We start from the raw sequence: 22558 nt of genomic DNA, 5'->3' as shown, positions 1-22558 counted from the left end.
TGTCTGACCCCCCCCCCCCCAGGTGCGTGACGTCATTTATGGACGGCCCTTTAAGCGCCTTGCAACAGGCGGTGCATGTCCTCTCCGCCCTGTACCAATCTGTGGTAGCTGCCCTTTGTACTGCCTGTGTGAATTAAATTGCGTTAACTCACGGGCGAAGCGCGGGGCATACTCTGCGTACTTTGTTAAGCGTAGCAAACGACCAGATGTTTTTTTCTATGCAATATAAAATTTTAACAGAATTTATTTGACACAAATGTCACCCTTATTGACCGAATTCAACTGGCAATAAAATAGACACCGCACTCTGGGGGTCCTTTCAACCGTTAACCATAGCAACGATGCAAACTGGTAACCCTAGCAACCGGCGTAAACAGTCGTTGTCGACGTGGACTGTATAGCGGGTGTAGTTTAATCGATTTTCAAAGCGATTTTTTATTTACCACAATCATTGGCTGTGTTGTTGTTGCTGTTGTTGTTGTTATTGTCTCATATCAACGTGAGCTCGTTGTGTGCGGGGTGACGCAGTTGCCATGCCCGGGGGTCGCGGGACATCGATCCCCAGGTGAGGCATCCTCACCTCACCCCACAATTATATTCGGACAATGAAGTTAAAAAAAAAAGTGATTAAGTTAGAAAAAGATCGAGAAGTAACAAAAAATATTAAGTTAGAAAAAGATGAAGAAGTGAAAAAAAATATTAAGAAAAATATTAAGTAAAAAAAGATTACGTAAAAAAAGATTACGTTAAAAAAGTTAATGTAAAAAATATTAAGTATTTTTTTTTATAATGTTGCGATCGTGAACGTCACACTGACCCCCACCACCACCCTCTATATAAACCCTCCTTGACGTCTTCAACGAATTCCGCGTCTCAAAATGCATCCATGAATAACACGCAGGATTTCGCGCGACAAATTGTTATTCATTAGGACAAACCTGTCAACCCCTTATCAGTGCCCTGACCTTATTACAGACCAATTTAAGACCGTATTGGTCACCCCGTGCCCTTATAAATCTCAAAGTTCATCTTACAAAGTCCCATCACAAGGGAGAAACACAAACAAATAGACACAAATGTTGTTGTTTTGCTTGTGTTGAAACCGCTGTACGTCGTATGGACCTGAAAACGAAATTTCACTTGTACAAGAATACGGCTAAACCGTGTGGGTTGCCGCGTATGCTACTATACACTACTCTACTATACACTACACTATAACTACTATACATTACTTTACACTACACTATACACTACCCTACTATACACTACACTATATACTACTCTACTATACATTACACTATATACTACTCTACTATACATTACACTATACACTACACTGTAAACTATTATATACTACACTATACACTACCCTACTATACATTACACTATACACTACTATACACTACACTATATACTACCCTACTATACATTACACTATACACTACTATACACTAATATACACTATACATTACACTATACACTACACTATACACTACTCTACTATACATTACACTATACACTACTATACACTACTATACATTACACCAGAGGTGTGGACTCGAGTCATGTGACTTGGACTCGAGTCAGACTCGAGTCATGAATTTGATGACTTGCGACTCGACTTGGACTTGCATAACAATGACTTTGTCCCACCTATGAGATGTGGACTCGAGTCATGTGACTTGGACTCGAGTCAGACTCGAGTCATGAATTTGATGACTTGCGACTCGATTTGGACTTGCATAACAATGACTTTGTCCCACCTCTGCATTACACTATACACTACTATACACTATACTATACACTGCTATACACTACACTATACACTACTATACACTACACTATACACTACCCTACTATACACTACTATACACTACACTATACATTACTCTACTATACATTACACTATACACTACTATATACTACACTATACACTACCCTACTATACATTACACTACTATGCACTACACTGTAAACTACTATATACTACACTAGACACTACACTACTACATACCTGTCAACCCCTAATGAGTAACCTTATCTTATTACAGACCAATTTAAGACCTTATTGGTCACCCCGTGCCCTTATAAATATCAAAGTTCATCCTACAAAGTCCCATCACGAAGGAGAAACACAAACAAATAGACAAACACATTTTTTAAAATCTTGATTTGAAGCTTTCGTGACTGCAGGAATCCATACTCTTTGGTTCTTTCGGTAAAGTCACGTGGGTATAAAATAAGATAAATCACGACGTTTCGGGCACAACACAAGCGTCCGTCATCAGGTGGGAAAGCTGTCTTTTCGACAGACCTGTTCTTCACCTGAGGACGGCTGCTTGCGTTGTGGCTGAAACGTCGTGAGAATTGCATTTTATTATGTTTTATTTTTATTATTTTATTATTTCCCTTCTACGGGACTTTACCGAAAGATGATGATAGCATCATTATTCCACCTCGGTGTTCCATATCGACGTTGTGCATTCTGGGAGCCCAGTTTCAGGGTGGCACCTTGACGTTTTTACTGTGTGAAACCGGTGTCTGTCTGTGTGTGTTTGTGTATTGTGTTTGTTGTCATAACGTTCTGACCCCATGCCTCTACTGGACATCTTTTAAAAAATATCTTTACAGCTCATGGGATTCCACCGGTATAAATATTCTTATTCTGATTGTGAATGCACGAGTGTGTTTAGCGGTGTGAAGCCGTTGAATTGCTACCAGCTTTCGGGTGCAGTGTCTCATCAGCTGCCTCCAAAAGACTTCATCGAGGTCAGTAGGATTTGGGATGAGCATGCAATTAACCTGTTCCGATGACGTAATTGTACGTGTACGTCGTCAGTTTTTTCATCCAATTCTAGATTTGAAGCTTTCGTGACTGCAAGGATTCATACTTTTAGGTTTTTTCGGTAAATTCACGTAGGTAAAAAATAAAGTTAAAAGTTAATAAAAGTAATAATGGAAATACAATAAAATAATAAATCACGACGTTTCGGAGGCAACACAAGTCTCCGTCATCAGGTGGGACCGTCACAGCTAAATTTACTGCATCAAGTGAGAACAATTCCAAAAGACCAGCCCTTAAAAACAAGTTAAGGGGGCAGGGGCTTATCTGAATGTGGTAACCAGGGAATGGAACGTGGGGGTGGTGGGCGGGGCTACAAGAGAAATTGGTCAAGTCCGTTCCAATGACGTACATGTACATAAAACGAAACCGGAAAAAAAAACTAAATTTAAATAACGTTATCGGTATCGAGGCTCCCACAAGGCCACGCGGGAGGGCGTGTGGCACGGTGTTGGCGCCAGCCATCGTAGAGTGCGGCGGTCGTGTCGCTAGAGTTCTCTGCGGTGAGTAACAATGTCGTTAAAAACAACGGCGCTACTACGCCTCTCTAAACATAATTAACGCTGAGCCACTTGCATGCTCCGAGATTCAGAGGTGAAAGGGACACCCACCCTGCAACTTTCTCACGTCTCGGAATGGATAAGGGTTAAGTCCATTCATTCCGTTTTATGACTATACTCGACTAAATATTGTACTCTACGACTGTGTTAGTTTGAGGTTGATTACTCGCTGCTTGATAATAGGTTTTTTCCCCTTTTTTCTGGCAACAAAACAGGTGTTAAGATTTTGATTTAAAGCTTTCGTGACTGCAGGGATTCATATTCTTGGTTCTTTCGGTAAAGTCACGTAGAAGGGAAACAATAAAATAATAAAAAATATAAAACAATAAAATTCTCACGACGTTTCGACTGCAACACAGGCAATCATCATCAGGTGTGAAATCCACAGCAAGAAAATTTGCTGTCAGCACCACGGACAGCGATTTGGCAGTTGGTCAGATTTGGAAATCAGCACCCTGAAATTAGTCTAAAACAGCTGCAAAAGTCCAGGCCAGAAAAAAATGTGTTTTTTGTTGTTGACCAGTGAATTATTCTCCCCCACAGCCACCGGTGGGCTCCGCTCAGCTGTCCGTTTGGCCAGCGGGCCCTCTGGCCGTTTCGCCCCAGGCACCGGGCTCCTCCGAGTGTTCCCGGGGCCTCCGCAGGCCTCAAGGGACCCCCTACCCGCCGGCTTCGCGCCCCACTGCAAAGCCGCGCTTCCTGCAGCAGTTGGAGGCCGGCCTCAGGCAGGTGGGTGGCCGCGGTGGAGACCAAGAGGGGACCTCTCCGCCAGCCGTTCGAAGTCTCTTCTCCGGCCCGTCGTCGTCTCTTCTGCGGACGTTTCGAGAGCTGACCGCGAGGGCTTTCATTCCCTGCTGGTCCACGCACAGTTCCCCCGCGCGGGTTAACTGCTCAGCAAGTGGCTTCTCGCGGGGAAAATGTATCGCAGACGGATACTCTAAATGCACGTTTGTTTCTGAATGTGGAGGGAAAAACAAACGGAGGAACCCCGTGGGGGAAAAATTCACGCGACCACGGGGAGAACGTGCAAACCGCAAATATACAGGCGTCAGGGTTGAACCTGCGACATTGCAGGTCACAACAACGCACTCACTCATCCACTTACTCATCAACCAACTCACCCACCCACTTACTCACTGGGTGGGAGAGTGGATGGGCAGGTGGGTAGGTAATATTGGTAGGTGAGTGGTTGGATAGGCACGATCGTAGGAGGGTGGGTCGATGAATGGGTAGGTAGGTGGGTGGTTGCATGGGAAGGTCATTCATCCGATCATTTAGTTACCCAGTGACAATACAAACACAGACGTGGGCTAATGCTAATAACTACTGTGAATAATTAATGTAATTTCGCATTTGTATGTTTGCGAATGATAATCTTACAGGAGCTGGGAACACTCAGATCATTGAACCCAGACGCACAGAACCTGGATTTGGCTGCACAGGAGGTTAGACTCCAGGTATTGTTTACCACTCCAATTGCATAATCCATTCACTCATTTCGCAACCTAGCCATGCAGTCGTCCAATCACCCATTCAGTCTTTCATTAAATTAAGTCATCCATTTATTAATTCACTAACTCAATCACTCAATCACTCATTCATTCATCTGGTCATGAAGTCATCCAGGCATCCAGTCTTGCAGTCATTCACGAAATCATCCATTCAATCAATCATTCGTGCATCTAGTCATCCACTTGGTCATTTATTCACCCATCTAGTCAATTACCCAGCCACTCATTTATCAATTAATTCATCCTTCAAGTCAGTCACCAGGCATCAGTAATGAATTCATTGAGTAATTCCATCAGCAACCTACTCTATTGTTCTTTCAGGCACCTCTCAATCTACCTATTAGTTAATCTCTGTTCATCAATAAATGTTATGACAGTAGTTATGCTGATACAGTTTTATTGTTGTATGTATATTCTTGGTTCTTTCGGTAAAGTCACGTAGAAGGGGAACAATAAAATAAGAAAAATATAAAACAATAAAATTATCACGACGTTTCGATTGCAACACAAGCAATCATCATCAGGTGTGAAAACCACAGCAAGAACATTTCAAAATTTCAAATTTTATTGCTATGGTTTTGCAATTGAAACGTCGTGAGAATTTAATTGTTTTATATTTATATTATTTTATTGTTTCCCTTCTACGTAACTTTACCGAAAGAACCAAGAATATGAATCCATGCAGTCACGAAAGCTTAAAAACAAAATGTTGTATGTATATTGAACTTCTTTTGCACCGTACGTAGCCAACCATGCTAATCTTTCCGGCAGTGTGACAGTAAAGTTCGTGTCTCTTGTACGATCGTTTGCAGGCTTTTCGAGAGGCGTTCAATTGCATCATCGAAAACTTCACAACCTACAAGCCACTGCTGGCAGCAATCAAGTGCGAATACGAAGCCACGTTAGGTACGGAGTAGTCGCGATGTCCAGCATAGACAAAGATCCCCCGTATAGCCTGAACAGACTGTTGGGGCAAGTGCTGTTGAGCGAGCACCTATGATGGCCGACACGGCACATGAGAGGGTGGGTGGCCAGCGCCACGCTAGGCTGCCTTTGTCTCCCTAGTGGCGGTATTTATCCATCGCACCAGGTATTCTATTCATTTGAGGCTGAGTCGACCTAGGGGAGGCCCAGGACTCAGATAATCCTCCCTGGTGTTGACTGTGAGCTGGAACCGGACTTGGGTCACCGGGTTTGTAGCGCTGTGCGTTAAACGCTGCACCACTGCTCCCCACACACACATATGCGTGTGTATGTGCACATGCGTGCTTTTCTACTTGAAATCTGTGCTTAGCGAAAGCTCGTTGGCCGCTCGTTGCAGAGGTCCATGGAGTCAAATACTGCAGATTTACAGTGAGGGAAAAAAGTATTTGATCCGCTGTTGATTTTGTACGTTTACCCACTGACAAAAAAATGATCAGTCTATAATTTTAATGGTAGGTTTATTTGAACAGTGAGAGACAGAATAACAACAAAAAAATTCAGAAAAACGCATGTCAAAAATGTTATAGATTTATTTGCATTTTAATGAGCCGTCTGCTTCACCTTGGAAATTAAAGATGTGTGCCAGCTTCGTGGTTCATATTCGAAAAAAACACTACCGCAAATGACTCCATTGCAATTACACACTCGCGACATCTCCCCTTCCTGTGAAAAATTGGCAGCACCCTCCTGAAAATATAGTCTCGAGGCTCAGCGAGGCTTTGCTGGCTAAACAACCGTCGCAATGTCACAATAACAATCGCAATGACATCGCGAAAGAACCCACGCGTCCCTCTCTCCGTGCCGCCGCCACCGCCGCCAGGCCAACTGCGGGGCCGCGTGACCCAGCTGGAGCCGCTGCGGGGGCTGCTCGTGGCGGAGAGCGAGCGGCGGGCGACTGAGGGGGTGGACGCGCGCCGGGAGGAGAGCGACGCGGCCGCACGGCTACGCCGGGACAACCGCGAGCTGTCGCGACGCCTCCAGGAGGAGAGCGGGCGCACGGACGCGGCGCGGCTGCAGGTACCGGCGTTCGCACGCGCGCTCTTCGCCTCTCTGCCGGCGTCATGCGCGCGTTTTATTCTGCTCTCTTGTTTACATCTCCAGCCGTTCGTTCTCGATTACAGCCCCTCTTCGTTGGCAGAGGGCGGAGGAATGCTGCGAACAGCAATGAGTGGAGCGCCGGTGTGAGTTAGCACAGTGTGGAGCACAGCTGGTGCATCAGCCAGTCATCTCAGTCAACCCATGGCACTGATTAGCGCGGTTGGCTACGTATGGTGTGAAAGAAGTTCAACATACATACATATACACAATCACGTCTCTATTCGCATCACTCCTCTCTCATACAACTCTAAAATAAACTACGAACTAAAACTATTTTTTTATTTTATACGGATATGTTTCAGAAGGGAGCTGACCACAAATCATCGGTCAACAAATTGGCTCATCACGTGGAAATGTATAGCAGCCAATTATTCTAAACTCACGTTGATTATAAATGTGGAGGTAAAAATCAGAGGACCCCGAGAAAAATCCACACGACCACCATTAGGGAGATCATGTAAACTCCAAATATACAGCAGCAGGCGTCAGGGTCGGGATCGAACCTACGACCTCCTGCAAACCAGGCGAGGTAGTTAACATCTCCTAGCCACCGAGATGTTAACATTCACATTAATCCTTTTCTTCACTCTCATTCACATTAAAATTTTCGTGCGCTCACATTTACACCTCTTCACTCTCTCCTTTCTGTTCGCTTTATCCCTCCGCCCCTTTGCCTGCGAAACTGGGTGTCGAACCCATGGACTCAGTGGCGTTGGCTCAGTGGCTCCGACTCAGTCACTCGGCCAAGTCTATGCAACCGTTGTTTCCTCCCTCCCTGCCTCCCTCCGTCCCTCCCTCCCTCCCTGCCTACCTCCTTTTTTTTTACGATCAGACGAGAAAGATGCTCGGTCTTTCGGCACTTTACTTCGTTCATCATGTTGTTTGTTTGTATTTTTTTTTTAATCAAAGATATAATGCGGGTTTCCCGTGTAACATTAGTCCCATTGTGTGTTACTGTGTTCATAGACACCAACAAGAAAACAAATCACACTCAAAAACCCATCACCAGATCCCCTGCTGCTGCGCTACCAGCACCATAGCGGCGAAGGCACCTGCCTGACCTCCCTCCCCTCCCTCCCCTCCCTCCCTCCCTGCCTCCCTGCCTACCTCCCTCCCTGCCTGCCTCCCCCCTCTCCCGGCTGGCAGGTGGAGCGTCTGAAGGAGGAGCTGTCGGCTGAGTACCGGCGAAGGCGCGACGAATCCGATGCTCGGCGACTCCTCAACAACGAGATCCTGGAGCTGAGGGCGCTGCAGGAGAATGCGCAGCGCTTGCAGGCACACGGTGACAAAAACACAGACAAAGATCCCCCATATAGCCTCAGACACACTCTGGGGCGAGTGCGATGAGCGAGCACCTAAAGGGGCTGACACGGCAGACTCTAGGGTGGTGTGCTCGGCACCGCCAGCGCTGATGTTTACACACTGCGACAGGTGATCATTTAAGGCTGAGTCGTCATAGGCGAGGCCTTAAATGATCATCAGCCATCCTTCACCTGAGGACGGCTGCTTGCGTTGTAGCCGAAACGTCGTGAGAATCACTTTATTATCTTTTATTTTTATTATTTTATTATTTCCCTTCTACGTGACTTTACCGCAAAAACCAACAAGATGATTCCTATCCTAATGAACCCTAACCCCCCTACTTCCCCTGCGCCTCCCGCCAGAGGACGATTGGTCCGACCCCGTGGGCCTGCGTCTGGCCCTGCGCGTGGCCCGCCAGGACCTGTCGCGCGTGCAGGACGAGCTGACGTGCACGAGGGCCGACTACGCCGACGTGGTGCCTCGCCGCGACCACGAGGCCCTGGCGGCCAGCCACGCCGCGCTGGCCCGCCACGCGGAGCTCCACGGCAGGGACCTCCTGCTGCTCCAGCAGGAGCACGGCTCCCTGCTGGAGCTCCACGAGCAGCTCCTGCGGCAGAGGGACAGGCTGAGCGCGGAGGTGGAGGAGCTGCGGCGGAGCTCCACGCCCAGGCCTCCGTGGGAGGAGTGCGGGGGTAAGTTGATTTTGTTTGGCCATCTTCTTGGTTCTTCCACCTCCAACCCAGCATAAATATATGCTAAATTCCTCTTGATATGCAAATTATTTTGTCAAGGCGCTCTTCTCCCCCTCCAACCCAGCTTTAAAAGACGCTCCAAGCCTGGGGTTGTCATTCAGACTCTGTCTTCTCGACAGACCTGTTCTTCACCTGAGGACGGCTGCTTGCGTTGTGGCCGAAACGTCGTGAGAATTATTTTATTATGTTTTATTTTTATTATTTTATTACTTCCCTTCTACGTGACTTTACCGAAAGAACCAAGAAGATGAATCCCTGCAGTCACGAAAGCTTTAAATCGAAATCTTTCGGTAAAGTCACGTAAAATGGAAATAATAAAATAATAGTTTAAAAAAAAAATAAACGTAGAATGGAAATAATATATTTTTTTTCCGTTCTATAATAATATATATTATTTCCATTCTACGTGACTTTACCGAAAGAACCAAGAAGATTAATCCCTGCAGTCACGAAAGCTTTAAATCGAAATTTTGTTTGGCCAGTTGTGAGCTCAAGGGTGATCTGGGTCACCAAATGTGACTAAAGGAAAATTAAGCGCAGCAATTAATCGAACAGAAAGCGTACCAAAAACAACTGTGTCATGTGACAAATCTAAAGTAATGCACAGAGATAATGCAATGTTAAATTATACATTACCTTATTATTTTGAGACTGATCGTAGCGCAGTGACAATTCGTATTCTTGGTTCTTTCAGTAAAGGACGGCTACTTGTGTTGTGGCTGAAACGTCGTGAGATTTTTTATTTTATTATGTTATATTTTTATTATTTTGTTATTTCCCTTCTACGTGACTTTACCGAAAGAACCAAGAAGATGAATCCCTGCAGTCACGAAAGCTTTAAATCGAAAGTTACAATTCAGTTGCAGAAAGATTAAACAGATATAGGGTGACTATTGTGCTAATAAGGGGTGTATGGGTAGAGGTGGCACGGTGGTTAGTGCGTGAATGTTCATCCGGCCCTACGTGTGTGTCGTGTGTATGGGGAATGCAGGCCAGAGGTCGCAAACGGGTTTTGATTCCTTACCCGTACCCGTACCCGGCCACACCAGGGTCGCAAACGGGTACCCGTACCCGTACCCGGCTGTACCCGTACCCTACCCGTACCCGGCCGGGTACGGGTAGAGTACGGATATCGGGTACCTGATTGCGACCTCTGGGATGAAGCCATGTTGCAGGCGCGGCTGGGTTGATTCTAGGAACTTGAATTGTGAGAAGAGACAAGACGTTGGGAAATGAGTGACAAACGGTGACTCACCAGTGACTCACGGTCTACCCGTACCCGGCCGCACCAGGGTCGCAAACGGGTACCCGTCCCCGGCCGGGTACGGGTAGCCGGGTATTGGGTAGGGTACGAGTATCGGGTAGGGTACGGGTATCGGGTACCCGGTTGCGACTTCTGACGCAGGCTAACACGTCGCACTTAACCCACTCCTGTGCGTGTACGTGTGCGGCGGTATGCGGGTGCGTGACTTCACCTGCCTCCCCACCTGCCTCCCCCACCTCCACCGCCCCCCTGTTCACCTGCAGCGGTGATTGAGGGTGGAGTGGACAGGTGGACTCACCTGTGCGAGGGCAGGAGCAGCGGGGAGATCATGAAGCTGCTGCTCGCGGAGGTGATGGGAGTCTCCAACCCGGGCTTCACCGAGGAGAACGCTGACCAAGAGGTGGTGGTGCTGCTGCTGCTGTTCCCTTGAGCGTTGTTGTCATTGGGGCGGCAGGGTGGCACAGCGGTGGCCCTCTGGCCTCGCAGCTCGAAGGAGCCTGGGTTCGATTCCCGACCGGGGGCGCCTCTCTGTGTGTGGAGTGTGGATGTTCTCTCTCTTTTTTATAATTTAATTTTTTTACGATCAGTGGAAACAAGAAGATGCTCGGTGTAGTCGGCACTTTGCTTCGTTCATCATTTCGTAATTTTCTTTTTTTTAAAGATGTTCTCTCTCTCTCTACCTGCTCTGCATGGGCTTGCTACGTGTTTCCTCCCAGAGTTGACACCAAATAAGCAATATTTAAAAACAAATTTTAAACACGCTTTAATGAAATGTACTGCACGAGTAATGGCAAAACTCCACGACTCCAGGAAGTGGCCCCGAAGCTTGCCATAACGTAAGTGAGCGTGGTGATTTACAGCCAACGTCAGTTGAGCGTGGACAATTAGACCCAAGCCGAAACATAACATATCAAAAAGAATGTTTAAAAATATTTATTTTATTTTTAATGATAGAATAGGGTATTGTCATCAGTATGACATAATAATACCAAGTTTGCAGTCGATACCACATTGGGAAGTGGGTTAAAATTGAGTTACAAGATTTGAGGATACAACAACAACAACAACAGAGTGAGTAAAATAAAAGCGCGTAAAAGAGTGCAACTGGAATTGGCCGAACGTCCCAATGCTGAAACTTTTTTTTTTACTCAAGAGCACTATCGCCCCCTACTGCGAGAAAAATAGTGGAGACTCAGTGAGGTTTTCCCGGGTGCACTAACGTAACCATTATATAATTTCCACTTTTTGTGAGACCCGGTTAAGAGGCTTTGACGCTTAGACAATTAGAAAGGTAGCGCGTGGAGCGGTGGGGTGAAGCATGGCTACTCTCACCTCTACCAAGAGGTCTGGGGGGTTAGCGTGGAAGAGTAGGCCAAGCACCCTCGTAGAGGGGCCCTCTTGAGCTCCCCCCGTGGTGGAGACACACTCTTGCGGATCCATCATGAAACAAATAATAATACTTTCATTTTATATCGCGTCATTCATGCCAACTGAATCCTACAACGCTGTACGTTAATACTGGTAGGAACCTCCTGGTTACACCAGCCCAAAGGGGATTATTGTGTCCGTCTGTCCGTCGTGCATCTAAAAATGGGAGGGGTGGGGCTGGGTGGAAAGGGGAGGGTGGGGAGGGGCTGGGTGGAGAGGGGAGGGAGGGGCTGGGTGGGGAGGGGAGGTTGGGGTGGGGAGGGGCTGGGTGGGGAGGTGGGAGGGTGGGGCTGGGTGGGGAGGGGCTGGTCACCCCGTGGTGCCCTTATAAAACTCAACGTTTAACCTACTCACGCCGGCTTGTGCCCGCCCTCACAGTCGGGCATATTTGCGGAATACACCACGCCGCCGTTGACCCTGGCAATTGACCGAGCAACCCAACGTTCCTACCAGCTCCCTCCGCAGGAATGTGTTTATACATAAGGGCCAAATCCCATTTACGCAGTTGGCTTTGCGCGTCGCGACAGAAGCCCAACACACACACACACGCCGAGTAAATGAAAACCCCTACTACCAAGCAACGTCGAAAACGAATAAGTATTCTTGGGTTTTTTCGGTAAAGTCACGTAGGTAAAAAATTAAAATTAATAAAAGTAAAATAAAAAATAAAACAAAAATCACGACGTTTCGGAGGCAACACAAGCTTCCGTCTTCAGGTGGAACCGTCACAACACGCTTGCTGTATCAAGTGAGAGAAATACCAGAAAACAGTATTTCTCTCACTTGATACAGCTATCGTGCTGTGACGGTTCCACCTGAAGACGGAAGCTTGTGTTGCCTCCGAAACGTCGTGATTTTTATTTTATTTTACTTTCATTAATTCAAATTTTTTAAATCCTTTATATTAAGTTCGCTTGCTTGCTTGCGTGCTTGCGTGCTTGCTTGCTTGCTTACGACCGTGCAAATCTTTCGGTCGTTTTTTAACCCACTTCCCGTGATCTAATCGAGCTGACATTTTCCACACAGACTCGTTGTGCGAGACAATTAATGTTCGTGAAAAAAATTTCAAAAATGTTACACTTTTTAGGCAAAAATAAATTATATTACATTTATTCAAATACAACTCATTCATGGCTTTGGCTGAACGTCACAGTGTAGGAGCCCAGAGCGTAACCCCTCCACAGGCCGTGGCGGAGTAGCGCAGTTGGTAGCGCCCTCGCTTCCCATGCCAAATGTCGCGGGATCGAGCCCCGCGTCCTCCACAGGCGAATATATTTTAAATCCTTTATATTAAGTTCACTTGCTTGCTTACGACCGTGCAAATCTTTCGCTCGTTTTTAACCCACTTCCCGTGATCCAATCGAGCTGACATTTTCCACACAGACTCGTTGTGTGTGACAATAAATTTTCGTGAAAAAACATTTCCAAAATTTTACACTGTTTAGGGAAAACAAATTAAATATTTAATTACCAATTGTTTAATACTGGCAGACAATCATCTGACCCATAGGTGGCAGCCATCTCAAGCCAGAGGACGAGAAGGCTCTAGCCGCCACGCATATAAAGGATTTATAGTGAAAAACTTTGTTTTTACGGGTTTACTTGTTACCGACGTGACTTTACCGAAAAAACCCAAGAATATGAATCCTTGCAGTCACAAAAGCTTCAAATCTAGAACGAATAAAGAGATGAGTCAATGAGACGGCCCGTCCCCTCTCACGCCGTCGCAGGGCGGTGCAGCCGACGGGGCCTGGAGCGTGGAGGAGCTGTGCGCCGTGGTGCGAGACGTGTGGAGGGAGAAGCGGGCGGCCGATGGCGCGGTGAGCTTCCCGACGGCTGCTCTCCCTCTCTCTCTTTCCTCCCTCTTTCAAGATCGTCGTCCGCTCTGTCCGTTGGTCACGCCTGTCGATGACGGGAGGAACCTGCCGATGACGAGAGGAACCCATCGCAGCGGAAGCACTGGTGCGGCGTCGCATGTGCAAAAGCGCTCGGCCTTGTCCAGACCACCTGCTCAAGAGGACTGGATGTGTGGCCATTTGAGTCGTTGAGAATCACCGACTTGAAGAGCCGGTGGTTCTGAGCGACAGAATGGCCACGCATTCAGTTCTGTCGAGCCGGTGGTCTGGATAAGGCCGACAGGTTTTTTTTGTGCACGTGCGACGCTGTTCACTTTTGCGTGTGTTGTTAAACACATTTAAAATGTATGTCGGTGTAGAGTCACAGTCGTCGTCATCGTCATCATATCAGCCAGGTGATCTTCACGATTCACAATTGATGTTTGGGTGAGGCCACGTGATTATCTGACCAAATGCTTGTTGTTGACACCCCGGCCATCCAACATGGCCAGACGAATTGAATTGTCACGTGGTGTACAAGCGTTTAATGATGCACCGATTGTTATTATTCGTGTGTCACCTCGCTCACCGGTAAGTTGAAGAACAATTCTCACAACCAAATATTTATATAGTCGATATACTAACTTGTAAATCATTATGACAGTCATTTTAATCTCCAGTGTCTTGTAAGAATCATCATTCTTGTTGTTACATTCGTCAGTGTAGGATGTTGATGATAATGATGGTGATGCTGATGGTCTTTATCATCACCACCATCACCATCAACATGACAATCACTATCAACATCAACATGCCAATCACTACCATCACCATCAACATGACAATGACCACCATCACCACCACCACCATCAACATGACAATCACTATCATCACCACCACCACCACCATGACAATGACCACCATCACCACCACTACCATCAACATGACAATGACCACCATCACCACCACCATCCACATGTCAACCACTATCATCACCGCCACCACCACCACCATCAACATGACCACTATCATCACCACCACCACCATCAACATGACCACTACCATTACCACCACCATCAACATGACAATGACCACCATCACCACCACCATCCACATGACAATCACTATCATCACTGCCACCACCATCAATATGACCACTATCATCACCACCACCACCATCAACATGACCACTCCCACCACCACCACCACCACCATCAACATGACAATGACCACCATCACCACCTCCGTCCACATGACAACCACTATCATCACCGCCGCCACCACTAACATGACCACTACCATTACCACCACCATCAACATGACAATGACCACCATCACCACCACCATCCACATGACAATCACTATCATCACTGCCACCACCATCAATATGACCACTATCATCACCACCACCACCATCAACATGACCACTCCCACCACCACCACCACCACCACCATCAACATGACAATGACCACCATCACCACCTCCGTCCACATGACAACCACTATCATCACCGCCGCCACCACTAACATGACCACTACCATCACCACCACCACCATCAACATAACCACTACCATCACCACCACCACCACCAACATGAAAATGACCACCATCACCACCTCCATCCACATGACGACCACTATCATCACCGCCGCCACCACCGCCGCGTGTCCCCCACCACCGTCAGGCCGGTGTTCGCTCGGAGCTGTCGCACTTCCTGGTGGACTTTGGGGAGACGCGGGCGGTAGCGGGCGGCGAGGGGTCGTCGGCGCGTGGCCGCGGGGCCGCGTGGGCACGCGGCATGCGGGCCGCGTGCCGCGCTCATCGCGACCGCGCCGGCGCCGTCCGCCTCTTCCTCTCCATCCTCGACGGAGAGGTACGCCGCGCCCTGGCGTGCAGGAGGTCGTGGGTTCAATCCCGACCCTTGACGCCTGCTGTTGTGTATTGGGAGTTTGCGTGTCTCTCTCTCTCGCTCATCATCATCACGGTGGCTAGGAGATGTTAACTACCGCGCCCTGGCGTGCAGGAGGTCGTGGGTTCAATCCCGACCCTGACGCCTGCTGCTGTATATTTGGAGTTTGCGTGTCTCTCTCTCTCATCATCATCACGGTGGCTAGGAGATGTTAACTTCCTCGCCTGGTGTACAGGAGTCGTGGGTTCGATCCTGACACTGATACCTGCTGTGTATTTGGAGTTTGAGTGTCTCTCTCATCATCACAACGGTGGCTAAGAGATGTTAACTACCTCGCCTGGTATGCCAGAGGTCGTGGGTTCGATCCTCCAGACCTTGATGCCTGCTGTAGATTTGGAGTTTGTATGTTTTCTCTCCGCCTGTTCTGCAGAGTGTGAGTGAATGAGTGTGAGTGTGTGTGGAGTTGGTATGTTCTCTCTCCGCCTGTTCTGCATGGGTTTCCTCCAAGTTTTATGGTTTCCTACCCCATAGCAAACACAATGTAACCGGTATTGACCAAACATCGCAAAGCTGAAAAGTTACCTGCAAATTACTAAATTTTGGGATTACGCTGAGCAACATCATCACCTCCTGCAAAAAACTTGGCGGGACCCTCCTGAACAGGAGTCTTGAGACTCGGCGTTTGCTTTCCTGGTTGCAGTCGTAGATTACAACAACAACAACAACAAATAAACTAGTGACTGAAAGAGAGATGGCAGGGTACTCGTGGACGGAGAGATGGCGCAAGGCCACACCACACCGCCAGCGGTCCTATAGGTGGATACACAGACGGACGAAAGGACACACGGAGAGGTACATGTCACCAAACCAGAGCTCATTTCCAGCCGGTCCTTAGGTGACTGGCTGGATGGACGCATCACTCCGGTTATTTATGTAACGATGGCGTTGCGCGTTGCCTCTGTGCGTTTGTGTGTGTGTGCGCATGTCTCCGCAGCTGGATGAGTCTTTGTATCACGGGCAGATACAGATTCTCTCCCAGCTCGAGCGGACCCTGTCGGTGGTTGACTCATCGGCAGCCGGCGTTCTGTCCGCGCAGCAATTCACGTGCGCCCTCCATCACGCGTGTCTCATTGTAACCAGCACTCAGCCACTCAGCCGGCAATTCAGCCACTCAGCCAGCTACTCTGCTAGCCACCCAGCATCTCAGCCACTCAGCTGGCTACTCATCCACTCAACCAGCCACTCAGCCAGCCATTCAGCCGTCTACTCAGCCACTCAACCAGCCACTCAGCCATCCACTCAGCTAGCCATCCAGCATCTCAGCCACTCAGCTAGCCACCCAGGATCTCAGTCACTCAGCCAGCCACTCAGCCAGCCACTCAGCCAGGCACTCAGCCACTTAGCTGGCAACTCAGTAATTCAACCAGCCACTCAGCCATCCACTCAGCTGGCCATCCAGCATCTCAGCCATTCAGCTAGCCACCCAGCATCTTAGTCACTCAGCCAGCCACTCAGCCAGCCACTCAGCCAGGCACTCAGCCACTTAGCTGGCAACTCAGTAATTCAACCAGCCACTCAGCCAGGCACTCAGTCACTCAGCCGGCTACTCAGCCACTCAACCAGCCACTCAGCCACTCGATCCACTCAAGCCAACAAACACATAATAATGATCGTGGTTGTAAATGCACCTTAGCCGCTTGTTGCAGAGGTTCGCGGTTCGAATATGGCAGGCCGCCCTGGTTATTGCTGCGGGTGTATTAACCGCAACATACTGCATGCCATCTGCTTCACAGTGGACGTTAAAGATCTCATGATGTCATTCGAAATGAGTCGGCCATTGTGCTCCAGCGTCTTGGGTCCAAATTTTCCAAATTCGAAAGATGACACCGCAAATTACTCGATTGGGATTATGGCAATAATTTTCTTGTGCTGCACGTTCGCGGCCCAGACGCTGAGTCACCTTGTGTTGCACAGGGAGAGCTGCCACTGGGGGTGCCCCCCGAACGTTTAGGATGAGATGAGCTGTAAGTTGCGTATCGTGTGTACAGCACTCGGTGTGAAGGTGGGCTCTCTATCAAGAACAACTCATCACCACGTTTAAGCCCAAAGGCGGCGTCCCTTGTCTGTCTTGTGTGCAGGGATGCCCTCCACCGTGCCTTCCCTCTCAAGGAGGAGGGCCTCATCGCGGAGCTCCACCAGGGGGCCTGTGCCCAGCTGGGCTTGGACAGCATCGACGCCTCCATCCCTTATAGGGCCCTCTTCACTGAGGTCCATCTCCGCCACCACCAGCACCGCCGCCGCCACCAACATTACCACCAGCACCACTACCAGCACCACTACCAGCACCACCACAAGCACCACCGCCACCACCAACATTACCACCAGCACCACTACCAGCACCACTACCAGCACCACCACAAGCACCACCGCCACCACCAACATTACCACCAGCACCACTACCAGCACCACTACCAGCACCACTACCAGCACCACCACAAGCACCACCGCCACCACCAACATTACCACCAGCACCACTACCAGCACCACTACCAGCACCACTACAAGCACCACCGCCACCACCAGCACCACCGCCGCTACCAACATTACCACCAGCACCACTACCAGCACCACCACCAGCACCACCACGAGCACCACCGCCACCACCAGCACCACTACCAGCACCACCACCAGCACCACCACGAGCACCAGTCCCACACCACCCCATCCTGTGCCTTGACGGCCTTAATTTTAGATGTTCGCTAACAGCCCTTTGCCCAACCGTCAGTTAAAGGCTACATGGGGGGTGGGGGGGGATCTTTGTACTCATACTCTTAGTTCTTTCGGTAAAGTCACGTAGGTAAAAATGAAATTAAAATTAATAAAAGTAAAACAATAAAAATCACGACGTTTCGAAGGCAACACAAGCTTCCGTCTTCAGGTGAAACCGTCACAGCAAAATACCTGTACCTTATATAGTGGTTAAGGGGGGAGGAGCCAGGAAGGGCAGCGGGGGAGGAGGAGTTGTGAAGTGGTCAATTACTGCTTTTGTTATACTGCTGGGTGGGTAAATGAATTAGATACGATTGAGCCGCTCTTTGTTATGCTGTTTGTGCGCAAGTCACTGTGGGATGAATGGACTCGTGGTCAGGGACGTGTTGGACTCGTGGTCAGGGACGTGTTGCGCAAGTAACTGTGGATGTACATAATAGAAAAGGAGCGGAAATGCCCATGTGTTGTGCGGATGAGCAGGGAGAGTCGCCCAGCTCGCAGGAGTTCATGCAGACGCTGCACAGGCAGACGCACGAGGAGAAGCTGCTCTACCTGCAGGAGGTGGAGGAGGCAGTGGGAGACACGGGGTATGCGATACAACCCACACCATCCAAACCAAACCAAACCGTTTTTATTTTTTCTAGATTTGAAGCTTTCGTGACTGCAATGATTCATAATCTTAGTTCTTTCGGTAAAGTCACGTAGGTAAAAAATGAAATTAAAATAAAACAATAAAAATCACGACGTTTTCGGAGGCAACACAAGTCTCCCACGTGATGACGCAGACTTGTGTTGCCTCCGAAACGTCGTCATTTTTATTGTTTTATTTTAATTTCATTTTTTACCTACGTGATTTTACCGAAAGAACTAAGAGTACGTTTTTATTTAACCAAGTTAAAGCCCCACTGAGCTGTGTAGATATTTTTCAGAAGCTACCAGGCCATCACAAATGATAGCTCAACGAAATGGCTTGTCACGTGGACATTTATATCAGCCAAATGTTATAAATGCACGTTCATTGTAAATGTGGAGGGAAAAACTGGAGGACCTGGAGAAAAATGGATGCGGCCAAGGAGAGAACACGCAGACTCCAACTATACAGCCATCAGGATCGAGATCAAACTCACGACCTTCTGTATACCAGGCGATATAGTTAACATCTCGCCACCACCATCGCCACCACCATCATCCTCACCGTCATCGTTGTCATTGTCGTTGTGGTGGCGTGGCGTGGCTGCTCCCGATGTCCGGCCAGGTGGCTCGGCAGCAATAGAGTGAGCGGCTCGCGATCGCTGGTGGCCACGTTGGTCATTGGCGGTGTGGAGCGGTGGCGCAGCGGTTTGGGCGCCGCTCTACGAGCCCGGCGACCCGAGTTCGATTCCCGCTCACGGTCACAAACACCGTCCAGGGCCTCCACGAGGTTGACTCTGCCTCAAACGAGTACCTGGTGCAGCGGTGTAGAAACATCGCCACTGGGGAGGCAAAGGCGGGCACGTGGGGTACTGGCCACACAACCCCTCGTGTGCCGTCCTCAGCCTTTTATACGTGCTGCTCGTTAATAGCACTTGCCCCAACAGTCTGTTATGGCTATACGGGGGATATTTGTCTTTGTATTGATGGAAGATGTGGCAACATTGACCTGAACACATGGAGTTCACATAAGCTCTGAGTCATTGCAATGGGTCCCTATTTGGTATTGGGCTAGGCCATGAGGTTGCAGTCACGCGCTCTAGCGGCTGAAGGACATCATCATGGTGACGATGCTAATGTTGATAATGATGGTGCTGTTGACGATGGTGGTGATGGTGACGATGCTAATGTTGATGATGGTGGTGGTGCTGTTGACGATGGTGGTGATGGTGACGATGCTAATGTTGATGATGTGGTGCTGTTGATGATGGTGGTGATGGTGACGATGCTAATGTTGATGATGGTGGTGGTGCTGTTGACGATGGTGGTGATGGTGACGATGCTAATGTTGATGATGGTGGTGCTGTTGACGATGGTGGTGATGGTGACGATGCTAATGTTGAGGATGGTGGTGCTGTTGACGATGGTGGTGATGGTGACGATGCTAATGTTGATGATGGTGGTGCTGTTGACGATGGTGGTGATGGTGACGATGCTAATGTTGACGATGGTGGTGATGGTGACGATGCTAATGTTGATGGTGGTGGTGCTGTTAACGATGGTGGTGATGGTGACGATGCTAATGTTGACGATGGTGGTGATGGTGACGATGATAATGTTGATGATGGTGGTGCTGTTGACGATGGTGGTGATGGTGACGATGGCGATCAGGGAGGTGTCGGTGTCGTCTCTCCGCGCCGCCTTCCTGCGCGTCGATCCCTGCCTGGACCAGCCGGACATTGACGCGTACCTGGCGCGGGCCTTCCACTCGGACCCAGACCGGCTGGAGAGGGCCCCCCCTTGCGATTGGGCCACGGTGGCGGGTCGCCTGAAGGCCGCTCACGTGAAGAGGGCCGGGCCCCCGCCCTCATGAGTATGAGTTGGCAACGCAACAAAGATAAAGATCCCGCCCATGTAGCCTCGCAGGCTATTGCGCCAAGTGCCATTAACGAGGCCGGCATGGCACACGAGGTGGTGGGTGGTCAGCACCACACCCGGCCGCCTTTGTCTCCCCACCGCTGATGTTTACACACTTACTATGTGCTCATTTAAGGCCGAGTTGATCTACAGAAGGCCCAGGACAGGTTTAGGGACCGCTTTGCTACCTCTTTCCACTGCACAACCGAGCCGTGCCAAGGCCGTACCGAGTCTATGGGTCTCTATACCGAGTCCAGCATTGCTATGGAGGCACAAGTGTTCCAGTGGTATAGGGGTAGTCGACACGGCTAGGATTCGAACTCAAGTGGTCAGGTCAGGTTCGAAGCGCAGTTCGTCAGCCCCTAAGCCACCGCTCCACACATTAACAACAATAACAACAGCAACAGTCATTTGCCACTGAGTGGCGGTGACGTCACCACGGCGCTTGTGCCAGGGTAGGTGCGCCTTGAGGCCACGTGAAGTGTGAAATGTTCGCTGCTCGTAGGAAATCACGGGACAGACCCCGGTGCCGTGGGTTGACTGAGATGACTGGCAGATGTTACTTACCACCTGTGCTCCCTACTGTGCTAACTCGCTGTGTCCAAGCCGCCCGGCGCTCCGCTCGTTGTTGTGAGCAGCACTCCTCTGCCGTCTGTCATCGCCGGAGGGTGTCCACCTCCATCTGCCCAGTAGCAGTGTCCTTCACGAGCCTCCTCCAACAGCGGCCGATCTTGAAAGGGCGCTGTGGAGGAGGCTTGCAAACACGCGCGTACACACACGGAACGTAACAATGTCCATCATCCACACGAATTAAGTGCGCGTGAGTGTTATTCACAGATCTCGGTTACAGCTGATAGAATTATGTTGGATATGTCCATGAGTGTGGCATTCTGTGTAAACAATAAAAGCAATTCTATTCTATTCGGAATCAGAATATTTTTTCATCAAAATATGTATTGATACTGGACGAATCCGATGAGAGTGCTTCAGGAGAGAGTTCATGTAATTTAGCTTTTTATCTATTGATAGAGCACAGACTACAGCGGATTACTAATGGTCCATAGTTTGAGTCGCACGGCCACAATTGCGCTGTGGCCTGTCTTTAATTTTCCGTTCATGGAGATGTCGTGTGCATCAGCCTGTTGATGATCAGATGATGCGATTGATGGTTCCACCACGAGTGTCTTCGTGGGGGAGGAGGAATGTCAAAGTGGTGCGATGTGTGGGTCTCGATAGAGGTGTTTATTCTGGTTCTTCAATTATTCACTGCGTTTTACTAAAAACTGTTTCTATTTTATTTTACCAAGTAAGGCCCCACTGAGCTGTAGTGCTCTTTTTCAGAAGAGACCCGGCCATCACAAATGATATCCCAACGAAGCGGCTTAACATCGCGTGGAATTGTATAGCAGCCAAAATGATCTCAGTAATGTAAACGCCCGTTTCAGCTGAACAAATGCAACCCCGTGGCATGGGTTTAACTGGGCATCCCGCCTCCTGTTTTAGATATTTTCATGAGCCTCGGCGGAGAGTTGCCACCTTTTTCACAGACCAAACCCGCAAATGTATCTCAATAACACGTTGGTCTATCAAAACTGTGCAGTATTCTGCAATAAAGTTCAACACAATGCCACCATGTCTCCTAACACATGTGCCAATTCTCAGACAGGTGAGTGAGATGGTGAGTAAGTGAACTGTGAGTGGGTAAGTGATCGGTCAGTAGGTGGGTGAGTCGGTGAGTGGGTAAGTGAACGGTGAA

The 22558-nt window shown here is 48.8% G+C and overlaps 1 protein-coding gene across 2 annotated transcripts; it reads left to right on the top strand.

The window, feature by feature from the left end:
- The first annotated feature begins 362 nt into the window (after window positions 1-362).
- Window positions 363-22432, top strand: TSNAXIP1 (translin associated factor X interacting protein 1). Of its 2 annotated transcripts, XM_078619436.1 has the most exons (15): window positions 363-565; window positions 2694-2769; window positions 3946-4131; window positions 4785-4859; window positions 5726-5819; window positions 6718-6914; window positions 8142-8277; window positions 8660-8989; window positions 10577-10713; window positions 13472-13561; window positions 15262-15450; window positions 16481-16590; window positions 17625-17754; window positions 18736-18842; window positions 20557-22432. In XM_078619436.1, exons 1-15 carry the CDS (start codon window positions 534-536, stop codon window positions 20756-20758), a joined length of 2091 nt encoding a protein of 696 aa, XP_078475562.1. In that variant the 5' UTR covers window positions 363-533; the 3' UTR covers window positions 20759-22432. The 2 variants fall into 2 exon arrangements, with proteins under 2 accessions (XP_078475562.1, XP_078475561.1); XM_078619435.1 differs by lacking the exon at window positions 363-565 and having other exon boundaries at window positions 1770-2769.
- Window positions 22433-22558: the final 126 nt, after the last annotated feature.

The sequence above is a fragment of the Lampetra planeri genome, chromosome 63 (assembly GCF_965212315.1).
Source record: "Lampetra planeri chromosome 63, kcLamPlan1.2.h2, whole genome shotgun sequence".
In the NCBI taxonomy this organism is placed as follows: Eukaryota; Metazoa; Chordata; class Hyperoartia; order Petromyzontiformes; family Petromyzontidae; genus Lampetra; species Lampetra planeri.
Note: the sequence above shows the minus strand (reverse complement) of the source record. Positions and strands in the feature narration are given on the sequence as shown.